This window comes from Wolffia australiana, chromosome 9 (genome assembly GCF_029677425.1).
Source record: "Wolffia australiana isolate 7733 chromosome 9, ASM2967742v1".
Taxonomy (NCBI): Eukaryota; Viridiplantae; Streptophyta; class Magnoliopsida; order Alismatales; family Araceae; genus Wolffia; species Wolffia australiana.
Window position 1 is genome coordinate 16,338,634 of NC_135843.1, and position 27,695 is coordinate 16,366,328.

At 41.8% G+C, this 27,695-nt stretch overlaps 1 protein-coding gene across 1 annotated transcript; it reads left to right on the forward strand.

The window, feature by feature from the left end:
* Positions 1 to 4,873: 4,873 nt before the first annotated feature.
* XTH8 (xyloglucan endotransglucosylase/hydrolase 8) lies at positions 4,874 to 9,559 on the forward strand. The gene is made up of 4 exons (XM_078580943.1): positions 4,874 to 5,408; positions 5,470 to 5,570; positions 6,418 to 6,620; positions 9,098 to 9,559. The coding sequence occupies exons 1-4, from the start codon at positions 5,225 to 5,227 to the stop codon at positions 9,459 to 9,461; spliced, it is 852 nt and encodes a 283-aa protein (XP_078437069.1). The 5' UTR covers positions 4,874 to 5,224; the 3' UTR covers positions 9,462 to 9,559.
* Positions 9,560 to 27,695: the final 18,136 nt, after the last annotated feature.

Consider the following 27,695-nt stretch of genomic DNA (forward strand, 5'->3'; position numbering starts at 1 on the left):
CTTTTTCAGTCTTCCTGGCTGCTCATCTCTTCCTTCAACATAGTTCTTCTTCCCCTTTTCTACTCTTCTGCCCTCTTCTCCAGGCCTCTTTTTTTTCACACTTCTCTTCCCTTCTTCTTCTTCCTTCTTCTCATCTTTTCTTAAATTTTCTTCTTCAATGGTCTTCCAAAGTTTTCCTCTGCTACTGTTTTTTTCTTATATCTTCTTCTCGTCTTCCTGCCTTTCTGTCTCCGGTTATATTCTCTCCTATATTTTTTGCTTCTCCTCTTCAACTCTTCTTCCCTCTTTTCCACTCCTAACTTTTTTGATCGTCTCGTCCCTTCTTCCTCTTTCTTCCACTCACTTCTTATTAATTTTACTTCTTATAGTGTTCATTTTCCTTATTGTTTTATCTTCTTTATTTCTCATATTTTCTGCGCACGAAGTTGCAAATTGCTATACTTTTTTTAGAGTTTTAGGCATAGTGCATCAACATGCGTTGATGTAAGAACCAATCATTGATAACCAAATTATGCTTCTCAGTACCATGAACCCACCTAGAGGTAGTGTCCCGCCCCAAGACTGCTCTAGGGCAAGAACCAGCTATTCTGAAGGTACTACGGGGGAACATCTCATGTTGTACATAGTCACCCTCGTTCGAACCGTTCAGTCATCATTGACTACTTCAAAACATTAGTGATGGGTACTACGCATGCTTACTGTGCCGTGAGAAGAACCCGCACAACATGCTGACAAGAGCACCAACGTATTTTGGAGACATTTCCAAGCTTGTCATCTTGCTCGTCATGCAGAGCTAAAGGGCCTGGTGGTGGTGGACCATGATCAGCCACGTATAACAGAGGCAATGCATGACTAACAACAAGGAGAGCCAAGCCAACAAGGACCTATAAGAGGGCATACGCCTGATGAGGCGAAGAATATCATTACAAAATTCATATGTTTGATGGATTCACCGTGGAGTATTGTTCAGAATGTCACATTCAAGAAGTTGTGGCACTATGCGATACAGTTGGACTTGGATCCCCCCAATGCAAAGGTCATGAAGCAGTGGACGATCCAAATGCATGGACGCATGAAGGAAGAGGTGAAGAAGCTATGTGAGAATGTGGACCCACTGTCCCTTGTTGTAGACGCATGGACCGAGGAGAATGGTATTGGACTTCTAGGCATCGCCGTTCATTGGGTGGATGAAGATGGGTTTACCGAGAATGAGTACTTGCCATCCGAGAGATCGTCGGCAAGCACTAGTGCGTTCTCCAAGTCTTGGAAGAATTCTGCCTGCGACCAAAGGTCATCATTCTGCATCGAACTTATCTTTGTAATTAAACATGTGATTTTATACGTGACATGTGTTTATGTAGGTTTACGATGTGACTATTGATAACACCTTTGCAAATAAGAGAATGTCGTTAGCAATTGTGAAGAAGATAAAGAGCGTCAACCCGATGTTTAGCGCCAATAGGCACGTCCCATATGTTGCACACATTCTGAACATTGTCATCCAAGCAGCAATTAAAAGCTTCGACATTCCTTCGGCCCAAGTAGCAGAGCCCAATGAAGGTGATGTGAGCAGGACAACAGAACAGTATGACATCGACGAGGACAACGTGCATGGATATATATACTCACCGTCTGAAGACAATGACGGAGCACGTCGTCTGTTATATTTGGATGATGTAGTTGCGAAGGTGCAGACACTAGTACGGAGTAATCGGAGCTCTGCTCAATGGAGAGAGGAGTATGCAAAGACATGTGAAGACAACCCCAAAGTTGAAGACAACATGGTCGTGGTGGACTGTCCAACCCATTGGACAGTCACTTATGCTATGTTATCCACTGTCGTGAAGAAACATGATGTGATCGGTGAAGTGTCAAAGAGTTTTGGCTGAAAGGAGAAGTCGACAAAGATGTCGAAGGACGAGTGGGAGTTGTTGAAAGAATTCTGTCGCATCCTTGGGCCATATGTATCCACCAATCATGTTTGCAAGATAGTGATGCGGCCATATGTAATGTATTATTTCTCATAGACGGTCTCATGCGCCACATGAAGGAGGTGGTCCATAAAATTGAAGAGGGCACTTTCTTCTCCTGCGTACGACGATTGCATGAAGGAGATCGTTGTAACATGGTGCAAGCATGTAAGGCGATGCAACGCAAGCTGTCGTAGTATGTAGAAATCTTGTGAGCGAATGATGCAATCACCAACGCGGCATTGATGGACCCATTCCACAAAGGGTCAATGCTTCGTGAGGGCGTCAAAGAGGCAACCATTGCATATGTATGGTCTTTGTTACCATGTGACTCGACGAGGCATGCAGCGGGTGGTCACTTTGAAACTGAGCACCCAAAAGGTAGAGAGTTGGACTCTTGGCTACAAAGCACCATGCAAAAAGTCCAACCTACACCAGTGTCAACGAGGTTGGCACTCGACGAGTTCAACCAATACCTAACAAAGGTCGTGCCTAGTGAGGAAGTGTTCACCCCACTATCTTGGTGGGCCAGCACAGGGGCAAAACACTTCCCCTTACTTAGCTCCATTACAAGGGAGCTATTGTCCATATGTGCAACAAGCGGTCTTTCTGAGCGTATGTTCTCTATGTGCAACACTATTGTCACGTACAAGAGAGCATGTTTGTCATCAATAAGCATTGAAACACTCGTCACTGTGAAGTGTTGGGTGCATGCGAACAACAAGCGATGGTACAATGATGTGGAGATGGTACATTGCTCGAGGTACACATCCCTTACATTGACTATCCTATAATTCATATTTTACACAAGCATCATGTTTTATTTGTTCTCTTTCGTTATGTAGGTGATGACCAAGTACAAACGTTGATGGAGCCGTGGAGAAATTCTAAGGCGAAGGGCATATTTTGATAATAAAAAATTACAGAAGTAGTCAATTTTGTTGCACAATTTTTGTGTTAAAATTTTTCAACATTTCCCTAAAAATTTCTAGATTTTTCCAACATTAAAAAATTTCAATTATCGATTATAGATCCTGAAAATTACAGATATAAATATGAAAAAATTTCACTTAATTCACTATTATAAATATTGGCTATATTGTGTGTATGTAAGTATTTAAATAAGATCAATATCGTGTGGGCATTAATTGCAGAATTTTCAACATTTCCCTAAAAATTTCAAATTACCGATTGTAGATCATGTGTCTATGAATGTGTTTAAATCATGTTAAAGATCAATATAGTGTGAGCATTACTTTTAGAATTTTCAACATTTCCCTAAAAAATTCTAGTTTTTCAACATTAAAAAATTTCAATTACCGATTGTAGATCCTGCAAAAACACTTATATAAATATTTAAAATTTGCACTTAATTCACTGATGTGATATTGACTACATTGTGTGCATGTATCTATTTAAGTCATGTATAAGATCAATACAGTGTTTCTATTAATTGTAGAATTTTCAACATTTCCCAAAAAGTTTCTTCATCTTATTAGGGATTTATTGGTGGATAAGGAGACATCTTCACCACATACATGATATAACTTTAATACAAATAAGCTTTTAGTTTGATTTCTAATTTTGAGGAAAATACTTTCAATATTCCTTAGAAATAGTCCCCGTAAAAAAATTATGTTACACGTTGCATGATTATGAATCCAAATAAATTAATTATAGGGGCTTAAAGAATACAATTTTACTTTCATATAGTTTTCCTACTCATATTTGGAGAATATAGAGTCCGAGGGGCATTTCTCTAATAATGTGACATACAACATCTGTTTGCGCGCGCAACATAATACATGGGTTTATATGTAAAATGGCTGGACAAGATTTAAACTTTAAAAAATCTTAGAACTCTTCCATATGGGATTACAATGGTTTCGGAAAAAATATTCGAATATCGGAAATCGATATCCGGGTATCGGTTTTGATATCCAGATATCGATAAATGATATCCGGTATCCGCGATCAGTCTCATCCTTAGCCAACCGATTTCCGTCACCGATATCCGTCCACATTTAAAAGATGGATATAGACCGATATCCTATATCAGACACCGTCCCGGTTTTTTTGCCGATATCAGTCATCGGACGGATATCAGTTCGACAAACACTAAAGTTTGGGAGATTGAAGTAGAGAATATATCAGAGGGAGAGATTAAGAGATTAGCATTTTGGTTCAGATATAAATTTACAGGGATGTAGATATTTACAGGGAGAGATGCGAGGAGATTACTATTTTAGTTACCGGACAGAGAAAAATCCAGACAAATCACACACCTCTTTCATTTTTGTCCGCACCTAGAGAAAGGCCGCCATAATTACTCTGGAGGTAGAATTTTGCAGTTCTTTAGATAGTGAGGGAAATCGGCAGGGGGAAGGCCTTCCCAATTACCGGATGAAGAAAAATCAAGATACCTCATTAAATGGGTCAGCTAAATTCTCTAAGCATTTTTTCTTGTACAGGGAAAATCCTGCCGTAAGTAACTATTCATGATGAAGTCAAACCGCTCGGGTCCATCATTCCATCTGCCTGATGGATGGTGTTCTGGATTCCGTCGTTTTGTGAGCAATAATGGAAGTCACGTCCCCATGTCCGCGCCCCACTGTCGGTGCCATTACGAGGGAGAGAGGAGAGAGGGAAAGAGAGAAGAAGAGAAGGAGAGAGAGAGAGAAAGAGAGGGAGAGAGAGAGGGGAGAGAGGGAGAGAGGGAGAGAGGGAGAGAGGGAGAGAGAGGGTGGAGAGAGAGAGAACAAGAGAGCGAGAGAGAGAGAGGGTGGAGAGAGAGAGAGAACAAGAGATTGAGAGAGATATCTTGTCCGAGACTCAAAGTCCAGCGCATTGACAACCTGGAAAGCCACACCCAAATACCCGGCTACTGACCTTCGAAGGTAAGACTGATCACCAGTCCGAAGCCCTTTCGCCGGGGCTATCACTCTTTTCTAGCTGTCTCATTCTCTCTCTGCGCGTCTCAATCTCTCTGCACACCCCAGTCTCTCTCGCTCTCTCTCTCTCTACCTCTTGCACATCATCCCGAGTTCAGTATTTGTTCCTCTCACCCTTTTTCTATCTGTTGCTCGTCATCTCCCTTACTCTCTCTCATTTTTTCTCTTCCTCTCTCTAACGTCCTCTCTCATTTTTTCTCTTCCTCTCCCTACCGTCCTCTCTCATTTTTTCTCTTCCTCTCCCCACCGTCCTCTCTCATTTTTTCTCTTCCTTTCTCTTTCGTTCTCTCTCTATACCATCGGATGGGTTACGGGGCGGCGCAATCTTCTTCGTTTCCTCTGATTCTCTTCTTCATCACCGGCGGTATCGCCATCGCCGCCGCTTCCTTGTCCTTCGAAGATAACTTCGACCTCACCTGCGCCGCCGAGCACTTCAAGACTTCTCCCGACGGCCAGATTGTGTCTCTCTACCTCTACAAAAACTCGGGTAAATCCTTCATCTTCCCGTCTCGCTCTATCTCTCTATTTCTCTCACTAGTTATTTTCAGGATGTGGATTCCAGACCAAGAAAAGGCACCTCTTTGGCTGGTTCAGCATGAAGATGAAGCTCGCCGGCGGCGACTCCGCCGGCGTTGTCACCGCTTTCTACGTGAGTTCCCTTTCCAAAGAGAAGAAAATGTCTTTTCACTTGAAACGGGCTATTGTTTCTCTCTCTGGAGACCTTAATATGTGTGGCACCGTCTACGAGCGTATTCTCCCTTCAAATACGAAAAAAAGAGTTTTTTTGTTGGAATTGCCTCTTGCGGGTCTCTCTCTCTTGTTTCTCTCTCTAGGGAAAATGAGTATTCTCCCTCCAAAGTAGAGAAAAAGATGCTTTTTTGCTGAATCTTTCGGGAAGGGGTCCTGCAATGTTCGCTCTTTTTTCTCTCTACGGTCATATGGGTCGCCGTCTAATGTGTGTTTTCTGCCTCCAAAGCAGAGAAAAATATACTTTTTTTTTCTATTCACCCTTTGGAAAAAACGGATCCTACGATTCTCGCTCTTGTTTTTCTCTTCGAGGCCCTTACGTCGCCGTCTAATGAGAGATTTTCCCTTCTTAAGAACAAAAATTTTTGTTTCTTGTGTACCCTTCGGTACCATCTTGCGAGATGATAAAAAAACATTTTTGGACTCGGGTCCTGCAATTCTCGCTCTTGTTTCTCTCTCTAGCCTCCAACCTCCTACAGTAATTTTTCCTTCTTAAACGATTAAAAAGACGATTTTTCTGCCTACCCACTTACCCAGCGGAGAGGGGTCCTTCGAGTCTCGCTCTTATTTCTTTCCCTTTCCTTAAAGGTAAAACAGTGTTCTTTTTTCCCTATCAAGAAGAAAAAAGAAGAAGAAGAATATTATGGGCGCACCGTCGTCTATTTTTTCCATCTACCAAGAAGAAGAAAACACTGTTAGTTTCGCTCTTTCTTCTCTCTCTAGATGATCTTAGTTGATGGGTTTGGCAGATGTGCTCGGACAAGGATGCGGCCAAGGACCGGGACGAGGTGGATATCGAGTTTCTGGGGAACCGCAGCGGGCAGCCGTATCTCATACAGACGAATATTTATAAGGGCGGTGTCGGCAACCGCGAGCAGCGCCACAGCCTTTGGTTCGACCCCACCGCTGACTTCCATACCTACTCCTTCCTCTGGAACCCTCACAACCTCGTGTAAGCTCTCTCTCTCTCTCTCTGATTATTTTTTATATTTTTCTCAAATGGGTTTTTTCCTTCCTCTTTACTGTGTCTCTCTCTACACCCTTCTAACCTTGCAGTTCACAGAGTAAGTACATCTCTCTCGCTCAATATTTGCCATCTCTTACTATCCTCACTCTAACGAATACACTTCACTGTTTACGCTTGTCATGGTCTCGTGCTTTATACCCCTGTTCAGAAAATTAATCTGTCTTCTCCTGTTCAGAAATTAATCTGTCTTCCCCTGCCCAATCTCTTACTCTCCTCTTTTTTCGACCCGCTGGGTTTCCTGGGTGGCCATTGGCCAACGGGTTTTCTATTCCTCTTCTCTTGTTTCTCTCTCTACGCATGTCTTTCTCTTGAACCTTGTGGACCTACGTACGGCTGTGAAATTTGTCCCCCTCTCGCTTCTCCTGTTCAATCTCTCGCCATCCTCTCTCTCTCTCTCTATGGATCCGCTGGGTTGACATATGACAGGTTGTCCAACCGGCCAACAGGTTCCTTTCTCGCTCTATTCCTGTCTTTCACTGCTGACTTGACCCTTTTGTCACTACTACGTCTGTGAAATTTATCCACCTCTCTACCATTCAATCTCTTCCCTTCTCTCGCACAGTCGCACCATAGATCCACTGATTTGACAGGGTGCCATGGGATTTATGTTGATCATGCTGACCAAATTGCTGATAGTATTGTCGGTTTACGATTAACTGACTCTTCCTGACCTTTTTTATCGCCATAGTTTATCTTATTTTATGTTTTATTATTCGTTTTAAGCACATATTTAGAGGAATAATGATGGGACGGGATGTTTAACTCTAGAAATTGTTTTATTTCCTAGATTTCCTCTCCCTCTCTCTTCCCTTCTCTCTCCACGCTCATTTGTCCGCCTCCCTGTCGCCTCATCCAGTCTTTTGCCCTCTCTCTCGCTCTACGATCGCTGTTGTGACAGGGTGGCCAACGGGTTTCCTCTCAACCATTTTGTCTCGACGTCCCTGAAGTTTCTTCGTCTCCCTCTCACGCGATCCTATTTCTGAGCCGCCTATGTAATTTATTTAAGAATGCCTCTCTCTTTTTCTTTCTTTCTCTCTCTCTACCCATCTGTCTTTCTCATGACATTTCCGCCTTTTCGTCACTGTAACTTTTGTCTCCCTCTCCCTATCCGCTGTGTTGACAGGGTGGCCACGGTGCTTCTCTCTCTTTCTCTCTCTCTTGCTCTCTCTCCCTCCGTCTCTCACGCCTCTCTCCCCTCCCCCCCTCTCTTTCTCTCTCTCTCTCCCACAATTGCTTACACTCCTCTTAATAACGACCCTCTGGGTTGAATGGGTGGCCGACGGGTTAAATAGCTCTCTCTACCCTCCTTTTTACCTTTCACTCCTCTCCAGTTTTTTCTCCTCTCTCTATCCACCCACTTATTTGATACGCCCGAAATCGTTTCACTGCCTTCGTCTCCTCTTTCTCTCTGTATATCCTTTCTCTCTCTCTTCCTCGTTTGCCATCTGTCTTATCATATCTTAACACTATAATTTCTCCAATCTCTATCGCCCTCACCAATCCGGATTTCAATTCTCTCTCTATCATTATTTAGTTCCGCTCAGGGTTTCTCTCTGAAAACTCACTCCACGTGTCAGAGTAGAACACAGAGTTATCCCTCTCTCTGCACGCCAGAGTTACGGAGTTAAACCCCTCTCTACGCGGCCAGAGTAGAACACAGAGTTATCTCTCTCTTTACGCGGCCAGAGTAAAACACAGAGTTATCTCTCTCTCTACGCGCCAGAGTCGAACTCAGAGTCATCCCTCTCTCCTTGCTCCGTTACCTCTCTTTCTCTCTCTAGACACTGGTCGTTTTGGGTCCATGTTTTATAATCTCCCTATAAACTGGAGACCTCTCTCTCTCTACCCTCTTGGTCTGCAGGGTTCTGCCCTATCCCTCATCCCCCTTCCCCCCCCCACATCTCTCTCTCTAACTATATATGTTTGATAAGCAACATTCTTTAAGATAAGGTCCCCATCAGAGTACTTCCTAAGAGAGGAGCCCATGTACTTGTTCTCTTGCATTTGGAATGGTGATAGCTAGCCCTCTCTTGGTGGCCTTGAAAATACCAATTGGACTCTTCTATTAAAGTTATCAGCCCTGGTCTGCCCTAATAAAAAGGAAACTAGGAAAACAAAGGTCTAACTGGCTATTTCGAAGATTCTGTGGGTGGAGTTCCAGATGCTAGAGAAGAGAGTATATGTATGGGCTTCTTTCTCTAAAAGAAGCCCTAGCCTCTAGCTCAACTCTGATGCTCCTAGGGGGAGCCTCAAGGGGACCTTCAAGCCTCTAACCCCTCTCTTTCTCTATCTGTTTTTTTTTTCTCTCTCTCTACATATGTATCTATATCTTTCTTATCCTATTTTCCTTCTTTTTTGTTCATTTCTCTCTCTCTGTCCCTAACATAGTGTATTTGGAACAGGTTTTTTGTGGATAGAGTACCCATCAGGGTGCACCGGAATGGGCCCGGAGGCGAGGGGTTCTTCCCAAGCAAGAAGCCCATGTACTTGTTCTCAAGCATTTGGAATGCTGATGACTGGGCCACACGCGGCGGTCTCGAGAAGACCAATTGGACCCTTGCTCCCTTTGTCTCCTCTTACAAGGACTTCACCTTAGATGTTAGCTCTGCCAAAGATGCATGGTGGAACCAGCCTGTGGCTTGGTCCCTGTCCTCTGGCCAGGCCTTGGACTCTGCCTGGGTCCACCGCAATCTCCTTGTCTATGATTACTGTGCTGATGTAGAGCGCTTTCCCACCCTGCCTCCAGAGTGCTCTCTCAGATCTTGATTAGTGGTTCATGCAAGTGGATGATGGATGGAGTCCTATTTTTAATTGTCCTTGTGGAAAATAATGATTGATGAAATGAAGTTATATTTTTTTGATCCTGATGAATTTCCTCCCATGATGGTTATGGGCGATTTAGCTACTCGTATTTGGCTCAATTCATTGCACTTGTGAAAAACAATTGAATATCTGTTTTTAAGTCATATGGACAGTTATGGTAGAAAAGGTAGTCTATGGTGCCAAATTTAGAAAAGATACATTCTTAGATATTTTTGGTGCTAACTATGAAGATATTTTAACAAATATTGATTTAGGAACTGGGCTCTCCTTTTTCTAGTTTAGAAAAGGTATCACCTAGGTTCAGCATTGCAAGAAACATTTCATCCACTGCATACACATTTTTAGTACACCCCAAGAAATGATTGATACTTGACGCAACTTAAGGTGGTGTATTGCCATGTTTTAGTGAGGTTCTGTAGAATAAAGATTGAAAATTTGTTTTTCTTCTGATTTGCGAATTGTTGTCTGGAAGTACTAAGGGGTGCTGTGAGTACTAAGGTTTCTAAGGTCTTCATGGAAGTTAAAGCCCTTTGAATGGTTTTTAAGGTCCCTTTTGTGAACGATGTTGATGGTGCATTTTTAGGGGAAATGCACTCTTCATTTTTTATCATTGTAACGTCTAAAGCATTATGAAATAACTTTTTCTCATTGTTTATTTAAAACATGTTCTGTTATAATGTGGCCAACTCTCAAAAGCACTTTGAAATGCTTCCCCACACTTTCCCCAAAGTGCTCCCTCAGATGAAAGCACTCCACGTATCTTATGTCATTGTCCAATAAGGCATCATCCTTGGTAGTAGGGTGCTACTAACACTATCCGTATCTCATATCCATTATTGGATAACAATATATCTGCTATACTATAAAAAGTATTGAGGACGATATAATGTAAAGATATCAATGATGGATAATTTTTGTTTGGTGAGTGGGGCTAATCATATGGATATGTTCAATGGATAAGAATAACAGATATGAATATCATATAGAGATAACAATTACGATTTTGATTACAGTAATCAAACGGATAAAGGATACCCTGAAGAAAGCTTAACTTTATTAAAACTTGAGTTAGAATTTGAATATAATTGAATAAGCTGAGTTTTGTAACTCTGCTTGTTGCATTATAAGATTGTAATGTAATAAAAATATATTTATAACTACAATAATTCCAAATAATATATTTTTCATAGCTGAATTTAAATCATATATACAATAAAAAAATTATATTTTCTGAAGATAAAATTGCAGGTCATATATGTATGTGTTTCCTTCAATATTATGTGGTAGCTAATTACAGGTTAGTGAATTCCCTTAGTTTTTTTTGTCCATTAAAGTTTTGTCTTTAAATGAGAATCAGTCATTTTATAAAATTCCATTTAGGTTTACTAAGATATGAACCCAAAGCCCATTGACTAGAGCCATAATGACCATTACCAGTTGTTACTTATAACTATGATGGAAAAATAAAACCAATTATTATTATTTTTTACTAGAAAACTAAAAAACGATATTGAAAATTATTTCAAACTTATTTCATGGCAGAACCATGGGTTGATCATGCACTGGGGATGGTTGAGCAGTTGTTGATTTAATATAAACTTAGTTTCGCAATAAAGTTTCAATTAGAAGATCCATGAAATTCTGGTCAATATTTTAAACTAATACAACTAGCTCAACACTCCTACATTTAACTTCAAAATAATGTAGACCCTCCATGCTTCTCCTACATTTAACATCACTGGCGATTCAAGATTACTTCTCCTGAATGTGAATAACTGGTTCTCGATCTCTCCAAAGCTATCACATTCAAGTTCAGAAATTGGTTCAAAAAAAGTCTTGATCATTGGTTTGACAGTGCTACATTTCCTGCATTTTCTTTTCATAAAAATTATCATCAGTGTGGCTGTAACTCTTTTTTGTTTGCAAATTTTCGTTTCATAATTCAGGGTTTAAATGAAGCTTTATGGAATTCTTGAATCATGTTAGTCATCACTCTGTCGTACAGAGTTAATATATGTGCATTTCTTTACTTTAACTAAAAAATGATATCTGCAACTTTCAATTGACATTCAACCTACTTTGAAATTTAATGATAAATATTTTTCTGAAACTGCCTATTATAATATTTTGACAGAAGAGAACGTCACATATATATTTTTTAGTTTCTCACAGTAGAGTACATTGAATCTCTTTGCCTTTTTTTCACATCAGATAACATTACATTTCTGATTTTGTAATTGTCTACAATACAAAATCTTTGATCTAAAATCTCTACATCTCAACTCATTTTTGAATCTAAAATTTCTCTGAAAATTCCGCTGTTGTGATTCTTTATTCTCTCTTTCATAATTCTCTACATTAGAGATATAAATAGTTAGCAATTTTATGTAAGGAAGAAGGCCGATAACAACCCAACCTAGAATAACAAGCCCAGAACACTTCCACATCTATTTAAGGCCGACTTCTATGGAGTTAAGGGTAGGAAATCACATGCGGAGTTTCTCCCTCTCTCCCTCTCATAATTCCATCCTCTCCTTGGGCTAGTACTGATTTCCCTTATCTAGTGCTTACAGGTTGATGCCATATTACCTAGCCAAACAGTGATTGTTCGTCGACTATCCTTCTCCATCCTCTCATTCTCCTTCTCTCCTTTCTACTTAAGGATCATATCATATATCTTGTTCCCTCTCATTCTCTTCCTTTTGCTACAATAAACATCATCACCTTCCACCTACAAGCAAGGCTTGATCACGTCTCAACCCAGAGCATATGAATTTAATATCAGAGCAAACCCATCTCACCTTCCACCACCGCCAACCCATGGAAGCCAAGTTCAAGTACTCATCCTTGACGGGCAAAATAACATTCTCCTGATTGTCATTGTCGGTGCCTTGGAGTGCCACCTTCTGTTGATCACCAAGCAGGGGAAGGTGGTGATGTTGGTACACCATCAGCAACGATGGTGTTGAACTTTCCTTACTCTTGAATGTTGCTGTAATGACGAGGCCTTCCTAGTCCAAGCGAAGCCATCTTGTTAGATACCATGTTGCTCTTGAAGGAAATAAATGCAGCCGACAAGTCAATCACGCCTTCCATATCTTGTGTCATGTTCATTAATATAATGCATTCATTCTAGTGCACATGTGGTGTTTATAATGAAATCCATGAATACATCATTAGATTTAGTGAATTATGATGAGATTGTTATACGGAGATCACTATTCTTGAGGCATGTGTTCTAAATATTCATATTTAAAGGATACTCAATAAGGACATCAAAGTCTCCAAGAAGAGCACTATCTAGCCTTACTCATATGATGAGTGTGGCCGGTTTCGTAGATATTAGTGTAGAGACACTAAGGATAGATAGTAGGTGCTCTTTAGTGGAAAGAGTTCACCAAATTGATTTGTACAAATCCCTGAATGGTATTATACAAACCTGTAAAATTAGGTTGAGTCATGTTATACTTGTGTAAGTAGTCCTCGGACTTAAGAAACCAAAGCCATATTGTGGACAAACAATTGTACTTTGACTATGACCTACAAGTCCCCAATCATAGGATTCCAAACAGTCTTAGTTCAAGTGCATCAAGAAGTTCATGAAGATGATTGAGTGGTCAAGATGGGACCATCCAACCTTGATATAAGAGGATATAACTCAAGGAAGACAGTGCGATGAAGTCCTCGGCCAAGGGAGTGATATACTAGAGAAGACTTCTCTAATGATTTCCAAATCCATCGGTACTCACTCGGATGACCATTTAAGTCATTCTTGACGCATAAAGTGGGTGTGGGGCTATACGTACACAATGACCAATCATGAACATGTTCCATGAGTGAGTCAATGCACACTCATTTGTATCTTCTATAGCACGACATATAGCTCGGCCAACCATGGGCTAGGGACTCACCAGTTGATTGGGGTCAATCGACCACCATTCATTAATCTATATCATGATACAATTAATTAACTTGGAAGGCCAATAAAGGTGATTGGACTGCTAGAGTCATTAACTATATTGATACATGGTACTAGAGGGTTAAACACAAATGATCTTTTAGACATCACAAGATATATTTAAATTTTGGGGGTTTTGTATAAAAATACCCGCTAAGTATAAAGGGGAAGGCAATAAATGAAATTCACCTAGGGCAAAATTGTTTTGGTTACTTACCCTTCTTCTCCCTTCACCCCATAGCTCCTATCTGTTCCTAATGCGACCAGGATAGCGTAACAACAATGATAGAGGGTGAACGAAGCTTGCTAAGGTGAAGGGGGAAGATTTTATGTGCCGAGGATTATGTGGATATGTATAGAGGTAGAACATTTGAGGAATCGCATGTCACATTCGAGGATCAAAGGAATCATGGATGTTATCCGTGCCGATGTGATACATTTCATGCTTTATTGATGTCATAACGATTATGTTGTATATCTTCAATTTCAAGAAATAGTTATGTTCATCTTGACCAAGTACTTTAGAAGCTCTCACCAGAATCATAGCCAGGTGTTACCATGATTTGGATGATGATAAACATCAAATCGTCCAAAACGAAGCGCAAAAAGGGTTTTCACACTATTTTGTTTCATTCCTGTTTGGAGTTCCCTCCAATTGTGTTCTGAGCTATCTTGAGCTTGAACAAACCCATTTAGTGATAGAATGGGGACTGCCCAGGGCGGAACAAGGGCCCGCTCTAGGCAGAATGGGACCCTGTTAAAGTTTTACATTGTCTTTACTGTTCAATGGCAGCCCAACTACTACCAAAACTGGCCCAACACTAGAGCGGACAAGTAATTGCTGGCCAATGCATGGGTTCATCCATCGTAGAGCGAGTGCCACCTTGCACGGACCAAGTCACACCCAATTTGCTAGAGGTGGGCTCACCCACGTTGAAAAATAGGGCCACATGCTATGTAGAGGGCACCACCTAGGTGGGCTTTCTGTGTAGCGACTGCCACCACTGAGGCGGCCAGCAAGGCTTGCACCACCTAAGCCAGCGGCCATTGGGGCTCACACTAGTTGGGTGTAGAAATAGATTTATATTTATTGCACCTAGTGGGTTTCAATCCCCAGATGCGGAGGTCAGCGGACTTACCCCATTACCATCGGGCTACACCCACTTTCTTGAAATGAAAAGCTGGTTAGGTTATATTGATTTCCGTAAAAAGCAAAATATTTATTTTATATAAAATAATTTAGAAATAAATTATTTTAGATATGAAATAGATTCTGAAATTTCGAGAAAAATCAGGGAAGTTATCTTACTGATTTCTTGGCATGAATACTTTAAAAGTTAAATCATCTAGTGTTATATTAATAATTGAATATAATTTTGAATTTTAGATTTCCCTACGTTTGAGTTAAATAATTTAAAGTTAAATTATTTACTGCAGAATAAATTCCATAAAAATAGGAAAGTATGTTATTGAGTTTATTCATAAAAAAATAAGAGTTAATTTATTTGATTTCAATATAATTTCTTAACTTAGGGAGTGCACATATGTTTTTGGAATAATTGAATGAAATAATTTAAGAGTTAAACTATTAAGTTTAAGAAGATCCCTAAAATTATTTTAAATTGTTTAAATGGTTGTTTCTTGATTGGTTTTATATGATTTTCATGTTTTTAAATTTAGAAATGATTTAGTGTGATTAAAGTTTGCTTTATTACTGCATTTATTTATTAATATGATTTATAGGTTTCAATATTGTATTGTTGAATGTTGGTTGGAATGAGCACCTATAAAAATATAGATAGACCTAATGTAGTATCCCTAGGAGATGGTTGATCAATAAAGGGAGAGACTGGGATTAGGACTGCGGCTATAATTGATATTCAAATGCTGGCACCATGCACAATATATATGTAATATTCATATGCTTTAGAGAAGCATAGACAGATGGTGTGTGCGTACAGCGACACACACATACACAGCATTTCCTTTTTCCTCTCTCTCTCCTCTTACCTTTTCGTTATAGTATTGCCACATATCACGACTAGCACCTTGTGCCTAGATCAAACATCAGTTGTGTGTCGTGCGTTTTCTTCTTCTTTACCTTTACTAACGTCGGACGTCATGGGAGACCTTGTCCGGTTGGGGTATCGAGGCGATACTCTGATACCAAGATGATGTAGGACGTCGTCGATGATGTCGTCAGAAGGGTAAATCCCTAAGGATATGTGACTACGTGATGCGATGGTTCCTAGGCGGATGTACGTGCAGGCCCCAACTCATGGAGATTCCCTGAGCTCTGAGCTCCGGGACGGGAAACTGGTGACAATGACGGTGACCTTCTGACCCTGGTTGGAGCGACATCGACGACTATAGAATAGAATAGAATACTTCAATTGGCGCTTGTACGTAACGCACAGGCTTGATTTGTACCTAAGAATTCTATCGGGACGTAGTTTTCAAGATATAATTTCTCACCTAAACTAAACCGAGTGCGGTGGAGAAAAATCAAAAATATACTGAAGATCGTAATATAATTGACGAGCAGAGGGAACGATGAACCTCATCGTTGGTGTCGCTCGTCGTAGGGGTCTTCGTTGGTGCATGAGATGATACGAGTTGGTGTGGTGGAGAGGTGTCAGAGATGGGCACGACGTAGCTCGACAGGCAGTGGGGCGCGACGCTGGAGCATGACGCAAGAGGGAGGTGAGGACGAGGAGGAGAGAGGACGATGGTGAGGTGGCTCAAGCGCTCGGCCAAATCCAGAAGGCGCGGCCTTGGGTAGATTGGCGTGGGTGAGTCTGGTGGCAGATGCGAGCAGTAGCAGACGGATAGCGACACGACGCGGTGATCCGACGGTACAGGTGGCCTTGCCGCTGATTTTGGCACACGATTGAACAGGTGGCGCACGAGTAGCTGGATGACCCTGGTCAAGGCGATGACTGCAAGCGACCTCCAACACTAGCGCGGGAAGTGTGACTGTGGGCAGCGTAGCTAACTGGACGGCAGTAGGGTGGCAGCTCTATGGCATCGACACGGCCCAAAGGTACTGCGGATGGCGCTACGTGCAGATCGGTGCGGGATGGCATTTGGTCATCACAGGAGTGGGCGGATGTGTCTCAGGTGTCGTTACGTGGGTGGCGGTGATGGAAATATATGTGGTCGGCAAGCCAATCACACATTCCACATCTCGTGCCATATTCATTAATAGAACATATTCATTATAGTGCACGTGTGATGCGTATAATGAAGTCCATGAATACATGATCGGACTTGGTGAATTATGATGAGATCGTAATACGGAGATCACTAGTCTTTAAGCATGTGTTCTAAACATTCCTATTAAAAGGATACGCGAGAAGGACATCAAAGTATCCGGATAGAATAGCACTATCTAGCCTCACTCATATGATGAGTATGGCCGGTCCCGTAGCCATTAGTGTGGCGACACTAAGGATAGAAGTGTGTGCTCTTTAGTGGAAAGAGTTCACTGAATTGATCCGTACGAATCCCTGAATTTTATTATACCAAATTGTCAATCAGGTTGATTCACGTCACGATTGTGTAAGTGGTCCTTAGACTTGAGACACCAAAGACGTCTTGTGGACGGATGGTTGTACTTTGGCTATGGCCAACGAGTCTCTAATCATGGGATTCTAAACGGTCTTAGTTCGGGTGCATTAAGAAGTACACGAAGGCGATTGAGTGGTCAAGATGGGATCGTCCACCCTCGGTATAAGAGGTGACAGCTCAAGGAAGATGATGCGATGAAGTCCTTGGCCAAGGCAGTGAAATATTGGAGAAGAGTTCTCCGATGATTTCCGAATGCATTAGTACTAACTCGAATGATCGATTAGGGTATGACAGTTGACCATACCCTAAGTCATCCAAGGAGCACCAAGTGGATGAGGGATTATACATACACGGTATCTGATGACGAACAGGTTCCATGAGTGAGTCGATACACACTCCTTTGTATCTTCTAAGACACGAGGTGTAGCTTGGCACCCCACGTGTCAGAGTCTCGACCTATCGATTGGGTTAAATCGATCCGACGTTAATTAATCTATATGATGATATAGTTAATTAATTTGGAAGGCCAATAAAGGTTATTGGGCTGCTGGACTCGTTAACTAGACTGATACATGGGCCTAGAGGGTCACACGCAAATGGTCTTTCGGACATTTGAAGATATACTTAAGTTTTGGGGGTTTTTATGAAAAATACCCACTTAGTATAAATAGGGGTAGGCCTGGAACGATATTCACCCAGGCCAGAATTGTTCAGGGGCCTTTCCCCTTCTTCTCCACTCTCCCCACAACCCCTCTCCATCCCTGATGTGATCGGGACGACGTAACAATGCCGACGGAGAAATAACGGGGCTCGTCAACGAGAAGGAGGAGATCCGACGTGCCGAGGACCGCGTAGATATGTTTAGAGGGTGCACACTTGAGCAGCTCGACTCGTCTCGCTCTGGGATCGAAGAAATCACGAATCAGATTCATGCAAAGGTACTTCGTTTTAATGTTTTCGTTGATGCCGTTCTATTCGCAAAATGTCTTCCATTGCGCATCGTTTTGTTATGTTCATCCATCTCATGGCCCCTAGAACCCAACAGGCGGGGCATCAATGTTGGCGCAAGGAGCTCGTCGCATGGGGGAGCGAGCGCCAATGTAGTTCGCGTTGACTGGCCATGGTGGCGAGTCAGAACTCCAAAGATGCACCCACACCAAATCTGGCGAGGAGCTGGGAATCGCATGCAACGGGTCGTAGTTCTGGCAACTTGGACAAAAGTCAGCGGACTAGCAGGATTCACCCGGTCGAGCAAGCGCTGATGATGAATCGTGTGTCGTAGTGATTTTCATGTTCATGCAACAGAGAAGTTGTGCTCTACGCAAAATCGAAGGTAGGGGGTGCGGCGATCCGGCTATCCGCGGAAGATTCCGCAGCAGTAGTCGTGGAACACCGGCTAGTCTCCACACACGTTGTAGGCCAAAGGATGATTAGTTGACATCGCAGGAGGGGACGGGGCTTCGGCTAGGTGGCAATGCGATGACCGCATGTGCAGACCAGTGATGCAACATCGATGGATGCGATCGATCACGTTGGGACGTGCGATAGAGGGAGGTCAGCAGGAATTTGTCAGACCAGGTGGACGGGGGAAGGCCGGCCAAAGGAGCAAGTACTCCACCCCAGTATTCCCTCTTCCTTGGTTCTTCCTTCCTCTTCTTCTCTTCCTCTTTCCTCCTCTTCCTCTTCCTCTCCTTCTTCTTCTTCTTCTCGCTGAGACCAAGTAAACGAGAAAAAACCCTTTCAAAATATTACATGGTCTGAAATTCTAGGGCTCCATCGTGTCACCTTATATAGGGGCACGATGGCCCTTACTAAGGGTAGAAGGGCCCTTGGTAAAGGCTCAAGTGCCCTTACCAAGGAAGGGGGTCTTATACATAGGACTCCCCTTTAACACAAATAAAAAGAGATATGTTTGACGCATACATTGAAAAAATGGGACGACACAACATGTGACGATTCAAACATGCACGCGACATGACGGATCCTGACATGACGAAAACAAAAACACAAGCACGATAAAAAGATAAAGGTGACATGAAATCAAAATGCGAGAAAGATATGAACATGCTTTCACCTGGGTATTTGAACCCGGATGCCTTTACTTGCGCCTTGGCATGCTGTTCGGGCTGGATGCAAATCGGCGGGGCTGTCGATGACTACGATGGTGGCTCTAAAGACATCTCAGGTGGAGCAGGTTGGCGCGCTCCATCATTTACTTTTCTTTTTTCTTTCCTTCAAGGGAGTAACATGCCTAATCCTGCCATCCTGCCCCTTTGAAGGAATGATCGCATGGCCAGAAGTGGTTGTGATAATTCTTAGGCCCCTAACTTGGCGGCATTCCTTTCAAAAGGCCTGCGTGCTCACTGGGAGGGCGTGTTCGCATTTGAACTCACGATATTTAATGAATGAGTTCTATTTAGTGTGATTTTGCAATGCACTATGGGTGGTGACACCCAACCCTGATCTTTCAGGCAATTGCCCCCATGGTGGTAACACACTACGGTTGGTGCATGTGCCTGTTAGTGCATAGGTGCAACGGATCAGGGTAGGCTCGTGTGTATTGGGCGCGCAGGCTGATGAGAGCACACGTGGGCGCCAAGCGCTACGCACGTGCATGGGATACACTAGTTGGGTGGCAGTGTCGCGGGTGAACCACGCGGCTGTGCACGCATCGCATGTGTGGGGCGCGGGGCGGGAGACATTCTGCCTCAAGACTAAGGCATTGGCGCATAGAAAGCACCGAGATGGCACGGGCGCTGGACGCACTACACCCAGCTTGAGGAGCTGAATGCGGCGGCATGGTGCAGTCTGCGCGCGATTGGTGTCATTGCATGTACTGGCATGTGTGATCACTAAGGTCGGGGTGGTGTGTGTGATCTCCATGCCCATGGGCACGCGACGCCTGGCCTGGGGGTACTTGTGTAGCAGCAAGTTGGCGTGCACTCATGTGCGGGGTAACAGGCCTTGAGGCGTACGCACGACGCTCCTAAGGCACATCCAGCGCCACCAGCGCTCCCAAGGCCTTGAGGCCTCGTCCCGTTACTTTGGTATCATCCCTCGTCTTCCCCCATTTAATGCCCACGACTATGATGTAACCTCTTGTTCATGATATTAATGCAATGACCCTATTCCCCGACGGGGCTGCATCCCCACCATCTCCTCTAACCTTTTCAATGCAAACTTAAGCTATTATAAAGACTTCTGCTGCAAGTGTTTATGACGTAGGACGACTAAGGAATGGATGACGAGAGTACGGGGAAGGTTGTGGATGGATAGACGGCGATGGATGGATAGGGTACTGGAGGGATAGAACAGCCCACCTAAATACACACGATCAGATTCACACTTTAAAACCGATGAAAAACTGGTGGTGCAGCTCTGACCCTTGTTGAGGGCGAGAGTACTATCTTCACCCATCGCGACGATGCCTAAGCACCGAAATCAATATCCAAATTCGCATCACGAAGAAACACTCGAAAGAGAGGGAGGAAGTGGGAAATCCAAACCAAATCTAATTTTTACGGTGGTGGAAACTTCTCGAGAAAATACTGGACGGAGAACACTTTCAACACCAAAGAGTTTAGGTGTACCTCAGCACCGTAGTGAGTGAAGAGGATGCGGGATATTCTGATCGTGACGAGGCTGGGCGAACCCGGGCATTGAGCGGCCCACTGGACGAAGGAGTCTGGGCGTTTCGGGCGTTGAACGACCCTGGTAGTGAGTTGATGTCGTGGTCGCAGATTCAGGCGTAGGCGGATACTCGCGCATGCGAAGTGCGCGTAGGGTGCGCGGAGTGCACGTAGCGCGCGGAGCAGCTTGCGTGGGCGCTGAGCACACGGAGCGCGCGGAGCGCCTACGCGCGCGCGGAGAGTGTGGAGGGCGTGCAGCGCACCCGGAGCGTCGGATGGTGTTGACGGCGACCGACGTCGGTGGCACAAGCGTGCGCCGAGGTGATCCTGGGCGGTTCTTGCGGGGCGGTTTGGACGGCCTTTGGGCAGCCCAAGTGGGAAGCTTGGGGGCAGACCTGGGTGGCCCTGGCTGGGGAGGCCTGGGACTGCCCTGTTGGGGCGGCCTGGGGCTGGCCCCTGGGCGGCCTTGGCATGTGCGGTTTGGGCGACTTGGGGCTGCCCTGTTGGGGAGGCCCGGGCGGCCTGGGGGTGGCCTTGGGCAGCCCTGGTAGGGGTGGCCTGGGGCGACCTAGGGCTGCCCTGTTGGGGCGGCCTAGGGCTAGTATTGGGCGGCCCTGGCAGGGGCGGCCTGGGACGGCCTGGGGCTGCCCTGTTGGGGCGGCCTAGGGCTGGCCCTGGCGGCCTGGTAGCGGCGGCCTGGGACGGCCTAGGGCTGCCCTGGTGGGGCAGCCTAGGGCTGGTCTTGGGCGGCCTTGGCAAGGGCGGCCTGGGAGGCAGCCCTGGTAGAGAGAGAGAGAGAGAGAGAGAGAGAGAGAGAGAGAGAGAGAGAGAGAGAGAGAGCGAGAGAGAGAGAGAGAGAGAGAGAGAGAGAGAGAGAGAGAGAGAGAGAGAGAGAGAGAGAGAGAGAGAGAGAGAGAGAGAGAGAGAGAGAGAGAGAGAGAGAGAGAGAGAGAGAGAGAGAGAGAGAGAGAGAGAGAGAGAGAGAGAGAGAGAGAGAGAGAGAGAGAGAGAGAGAGAGAGAGAGAGAGAGAGAGAGAGAGAGAGAGAGAGAGAGAGAGAGAGAGAGAGAGAGAGAGAGAGAGAGAGAGTGAGAAAGAGAGAGAGAGAGAGAGAGAGAGAGAGAGAGAGAGAGAGAGAGAGAGAGAGAGAGAGAGAGAGAGAGAGAGAGAGAGAGAGAGAGAGAGAGAGAGAGAGAGAGAGAAAGAGAGAGAGAGAGAGAGAGAGAGAGAGAGAGAGAGAGAGAGAGAGAGAGAGAGAATGAGGGGGTCGGATAGGGGAAGGCCGGCGGCGGCGGCGGCGATAGGGTTGGAGAGGGAGAGGGAGGCTGGGCAGTCCTCCAAGAAGAGTTTAACAAAAACCCAACTCTTCAAATTATGACTGCCTAATTGTTTCTTGAAACAATGGCCTATACATATAGGCCTTGGAGGAAAGAGAAAATACAACTTAAAGACGAGAAATTAAAGACGAGAAATTAAAAATGAGATGTCCTTCATGTCACGCCAAGGGGCAGTTGTTGATTTGCCGTTGGCAACGTGTCATGATGCGCGAAGGGCCGTGCGTGCGTGGAGACGTGCATAGCGGAGATGGTTGCGGCATGTCCGTAGCGGGAGTGTTGACGTCGGTTTACTGTGGCGGCGTATCCGTGGCGGAGACGTTGACTTTGGTTGACCGTGGAGACGCGTCCGACGGTGATGTGTTGCCGTCCTCGCCATCAGTTTAAGGCTGCTCAGTGTTCTGCTCCAAGCACTGAGGCCGGTTGCGTGTTAGGTTTGAGCATTGTTCCTAGCTTGGGACTTGACTGTGTGACATAATCCCATACACACAATCTTTGATTTTTCAAGAGATCATATCCATTCTTCTTCAAAATCACTCCAAAATATAACCCTAGATTGACCAATGATCTCGTTGCTTGGCATCCTCTTCTATGACGCAAAACCTTTTAATTTTTGGCTGAACAAGCTCTAGGAGCAAAGTCTTTGATGGATGAACATGGTGCTTAAACAGGAAATTTTGACAACATAATTGGAGATGATTAGCCTTGATTCAACGTCAATAGGCTCCTCATTGCATTCAGGACATTGAAAATTATTGGAGAAGAAACATACTAGGATAAAAATAATTAGGAGGCAAAAATTTATGTATTTGAACAATGTATATTATTACTGTTGATATACAATTTTTGCAATGATATTCTGCAAACTTTCGGTTCCGCTAGAATTTGTGAGAAGATATTATGTGGCTAAAGAAGATGCTGACAAGACAAAATAGAAGATCTGTACATCTAAAAAGAATTATTAGAGATATTTTGCATATTCTGACACAAGAAGAATCTGCTAGGAGATTTTTTGGGTCTCTAGTAAAAAAATCTGCAGATCTTGTTAGATTCTAGAATCTCTCCATCTTCAGCCACCACTTGCTAATGACTCTCAAGAAATGGGCTTCTAGGCGACAACACTTGCCCCATAGCTGCAAGGTGGTTTGTCCCGGCCTACTTGGGTAAAGATCAAACCCACCCCATAATGGGTCCTCCCCAACTGAGATGGGCCTTCGTGAACCTAATTAGAGGTCGTTGAAAACATGAAATTACACATAATTAAATAACTCACAAACTTAATGGTTATAAATAAAGCATAGTGGTGAGTCGAGCTCGAATCCAAGAGGAATTAAGCATTGCGACAATGATTTCAAACAGTGACAGGAAATTCATTAAATAGAATAGTGAATTAAGTTTGGAAATGAGATGAAGTTTGGAAATGAGATGAAGTTTGGAAATGAGATAGAATAGTGAAAGTTTTAAAAAGAAAACTCAACGAGTATTCCAATGAATTCAAAATTGCACAATCACGCAAATCACACTTAAATCGAAGAAATCATAGATTAAGGCCTAATTATATAACTAAAAATGTTAAAATGAAACCAAACTAAGAGTCAATTTGATGAACTAACATGTTACTTTATCAACCTTAATCCTTTTGGAAAGCTCTTTTTATTTAGATATTAGATTAAGCTAAATTCATTTGATACACAAATACAATTATTTCATAGAATAATGTAAATAAGATTTTCCACTACCACTATCTAGCATAGCTGAGAATTGTAGAATAATGCATTTAATCTGAGTTTCGCTCAATCAAATAATTGTATATCTACCCCTAAGTCCTAACTTATTGAGCGCTTTTGTCACTATAACTATCTAAGAAAGTTATCATCACATACTTGCTCGCTTTTAATTACCCATGCAAACTGCTTGCATCTCTATTATCATCTTAGCACTTTGCTATTGTCTTAGACCATGTGTCACCACATAGAAACTTATTGGGAATCCAAGAGCTGGCACCAGGCCACTACCCACTTGTTCTGTTGATGATCCATTGCTGCTAGTGTTGTGGCTGCTGTTACTGGCTGCTCGTGATGGTGATATGAGAAACCAAATTATAATAATGGCGTGTTAGGAGAGTATTAGTGCCGGGTTGAATGCATAAGCTGCGGGGACCGCATGGTGGCAAGTACCATGTCTTGATAAAAGGCAAGGCTCTTGGGCCACACCCTATGCATTCTTAAATTGTACGTGACATTTTTTAGTAAATTACTCGTTAGTAATATTACTTATTTTCTTATTCTATACAACCCTGAAAATAGTATAACCCATGAAATATCATAAGATTTTTTGTGAGGTTGGACGTTGCGATATCCAGTAACAAAAGAAATATGAAACACTATTAATATTAGACGTAGATCATGTAAAGTTCAAGAAAACTGTAAAAACATTTTTGGTAATAATTTAATGCATGGATTATGATTTTTTTCACTAAAATAAAAAAATACGAAGGCATAGTTAATCTATGAAAAGATTTAATATGACCTTTTACATTTATGATGACCTGTATGGAATTTATGTTTCCAATGATGTGTATGAAAATCAACAAAATATATTTTCTCTCATTTCGACATTTATCTACTAATTATTGTGAAATATTTTATTCCCTCATAAAAACCCTATCAACTTCTAACTATTTTCCTAGCTTCCAACTGTATCTACCTATCATATCTCTACTAATAAAGTAATTCTTTACTAGTAATATTATGTTTTTATCTGTTCTCCCTTGTTTCTGACTGTTCAATTAAGAATCTTAATGGATACGAATTTTATTTATGATTCACATTCCTGAGTGAGATTAAAGTTTTTATAAATATTTTTGGCTGTAGAAAAATTAACCATGGCAAGAAATCTGCACCCGTAATTTTTCTTTAACAATGAATTAATTGGTCTAAAAAGGTTAAAGCGAGGTTCAAAATTATAATACAAAATATTCAGTTTAAGAGAAAGCAATGGTGCTGTAAAAGAATGGAGCGGGCCATTACTTTCCTTTGGTTCACAACATTCCTCCTTTATGCATATTGTGGATGAAAAACTTTGAAATCTCATTAGTAGGTGGCATGATTACTAATATGCCTAAAATTGTAAACATTATAATGGTACATACAACAAGGTCATTATCCATGTGAGAATCACAAATAGCATGCTACTTTTAATAGCAATTGAATTAATTTTCTATATTGTTTTCTTTGAAATGATTGTAGAATGCTTTGAAACTGAGTCAGCCTCACTGATTGATGGTGACAAGTTTGTTGTATCATTTCTTTGCATTATTAGGTTATAACAATATTTCACTCATCTAAAATTGGAAAAATAAAAAATAAGTCAAAACACTATTTATATGAGAAATCCAACAAACAGTAAAGAGATGTAAAGTCAAACATTTGACCATTTATCAACATAGGGCCCTGACATTGCTTAAAGCCAGAATGTATCATGTTTTTGTTTGAATAAAACATACAATTTTTTATTTAATTAATTATAAATATATTCTTCTCTCCATGACCATATACCGATCATACATGATGAATAATATAGAGATGAAGACCCATAAAATTATAATATATTTTTGAAAAATGCTTTAAGAATTATGATAATAAAGTCATTAAGTGCAGAACCATAGACCCATGATCATGTGCTTGTTTTCAATGTATAAGACACATTGGGCATTGTTAATGAGCCTTCTATAATGGATCTGCCTTGATGTAGCAAAGTAAAGCTGGTAAATAAAGCACTCGAGACATATTTGTATCATATTCCTCCAATAAAATAATAAAATATCCAATGGAGAAAACTTAATCCATGAATATTAGCAGTATGCAACTCAAATTATTCATCTTATCACTTTGCAGATCGTGATAAACATTTATAGTCTACGTAAAGGTTTTCGGAGTAGCCTGAATTCATTATGATGGTGGGAGTGGTTACGTCAAAGAAAGATAAGGCAGTACTCTGTTTTTAGAATTTCCTTGTAGTAAAATTCCATCTATATGTATATATTAATTTCTACTTTTAAGACATTAAACAAATAAAAGTGAAAACGTTGTCTTAAATTTGTAAGGGCAGTTGGGTTCTTTGCCATGAATGGAAGCCCTGAAAATTTTGCAAAGAAGAAAGAGCTGAAATAAATGAAAAATAGATGTCTAAAAAAGGTTAATGTTTTTTGCCTTAATGTTTTTTACCTTGTGGGGAACTTTGTTCCACCATTGAATTGCTGCCTGGGAGAGCCTCTTGAAGCTGTTCACATGCCTGGCATCTAAAAGTATCCACACAATCAAATGAATGATGCATGGATCTCCTCCTCTTTTATTCCAACTACCCTTGAAGATCTTGTTGATCTCCTATACATGCAGATCGAGCTGGCATGGGAAACTAATATGGGTGCCCCCCTTTAATTAGAAACATTTTATAGAAGTCATTATTAATATTGTATATCTTCTAACATCATTTAATCTTATGCATGTAGCCCATATATCAATATATTGATATGGTTAATCCCTTTTGATGCCATTAAAAATTATTGTCTTGCCATATTAATTAAATATATCAACATTGGATTAGTTATTAAAGGATCAATTTTAACCAATGAACAGGTCAAGTTTTCAGCACGTGGGGTGCTGCACTGTACATCATACTTTAAAATATATAGAGTAGTGTTTGAACTCTCTCATAGAGCCTTTACTGCCATCAGTTACCATATACCTATAATTCTTCACCTATGCGAGACTCCCGAACGACGTAGGTTATGCTTAGTCATCAAACCCTAATCTATCATACAGACGTGACACATGCATTTTTAATATTTTCAAGCTAAGAGATGCTAAAATCACATGATTAGAGATTGATACATCTTGGTCAAAACCTGGCCATCCATAAACAAGATGCTCATAGTATCTCAGGTGTAATAAATTAGGTATGATACCATTTAGACATTCCTATGGATCACCAATATATCATAACTTTGGGGTTAAAATATTTCAAGTATTTTAAGTTTCTGATCAATGCAACAATATTTTTCATAATTTCATAACTAAGCATGAAATGAAGGCGGCTTGAATCCACAATTAGAGTATTGAATAATGGAATTTTAAGTTTAAATATATTTCTATAATTTTTGATATTACTTCATTTATGTTTATGAATTTCTATGAAGCAATTTCAATAATTTCAATTTTTGATATTACTTCATTTAGGAGTACAACATAATGTACTAATCTATTTTTAATAAATTCTACAAGAATATCATATTTTTATGAATGTGTTTGGAATTAAAAGGGCAATAATTGAAATAGAAAACCTAAAATTACCTTAGCCCACATGTCCTAGAGAATAGTAAGACTACACTTTATTCATGCGAGGTTAGACTAAAAAACTACTAAATTCAAAACATGTTGGACTTATGCCTTTTCATTTCTAATGATAACTAACGTATTTTAGATATATAGAAGTAAAAATAAATAATCAAACACGTCATAATCACACATAATTTTAAGTATCTATTAGATGTTAGTATCACATAAGTCAACTGTTTTTCTAAAAAGCATAACCCACTTTCATTTAAGACTCGTCATCAAACTATCACAATATGATTATATTTCACTAAGTCATTACATGTATTCATATACTTCATTATAAATAACACA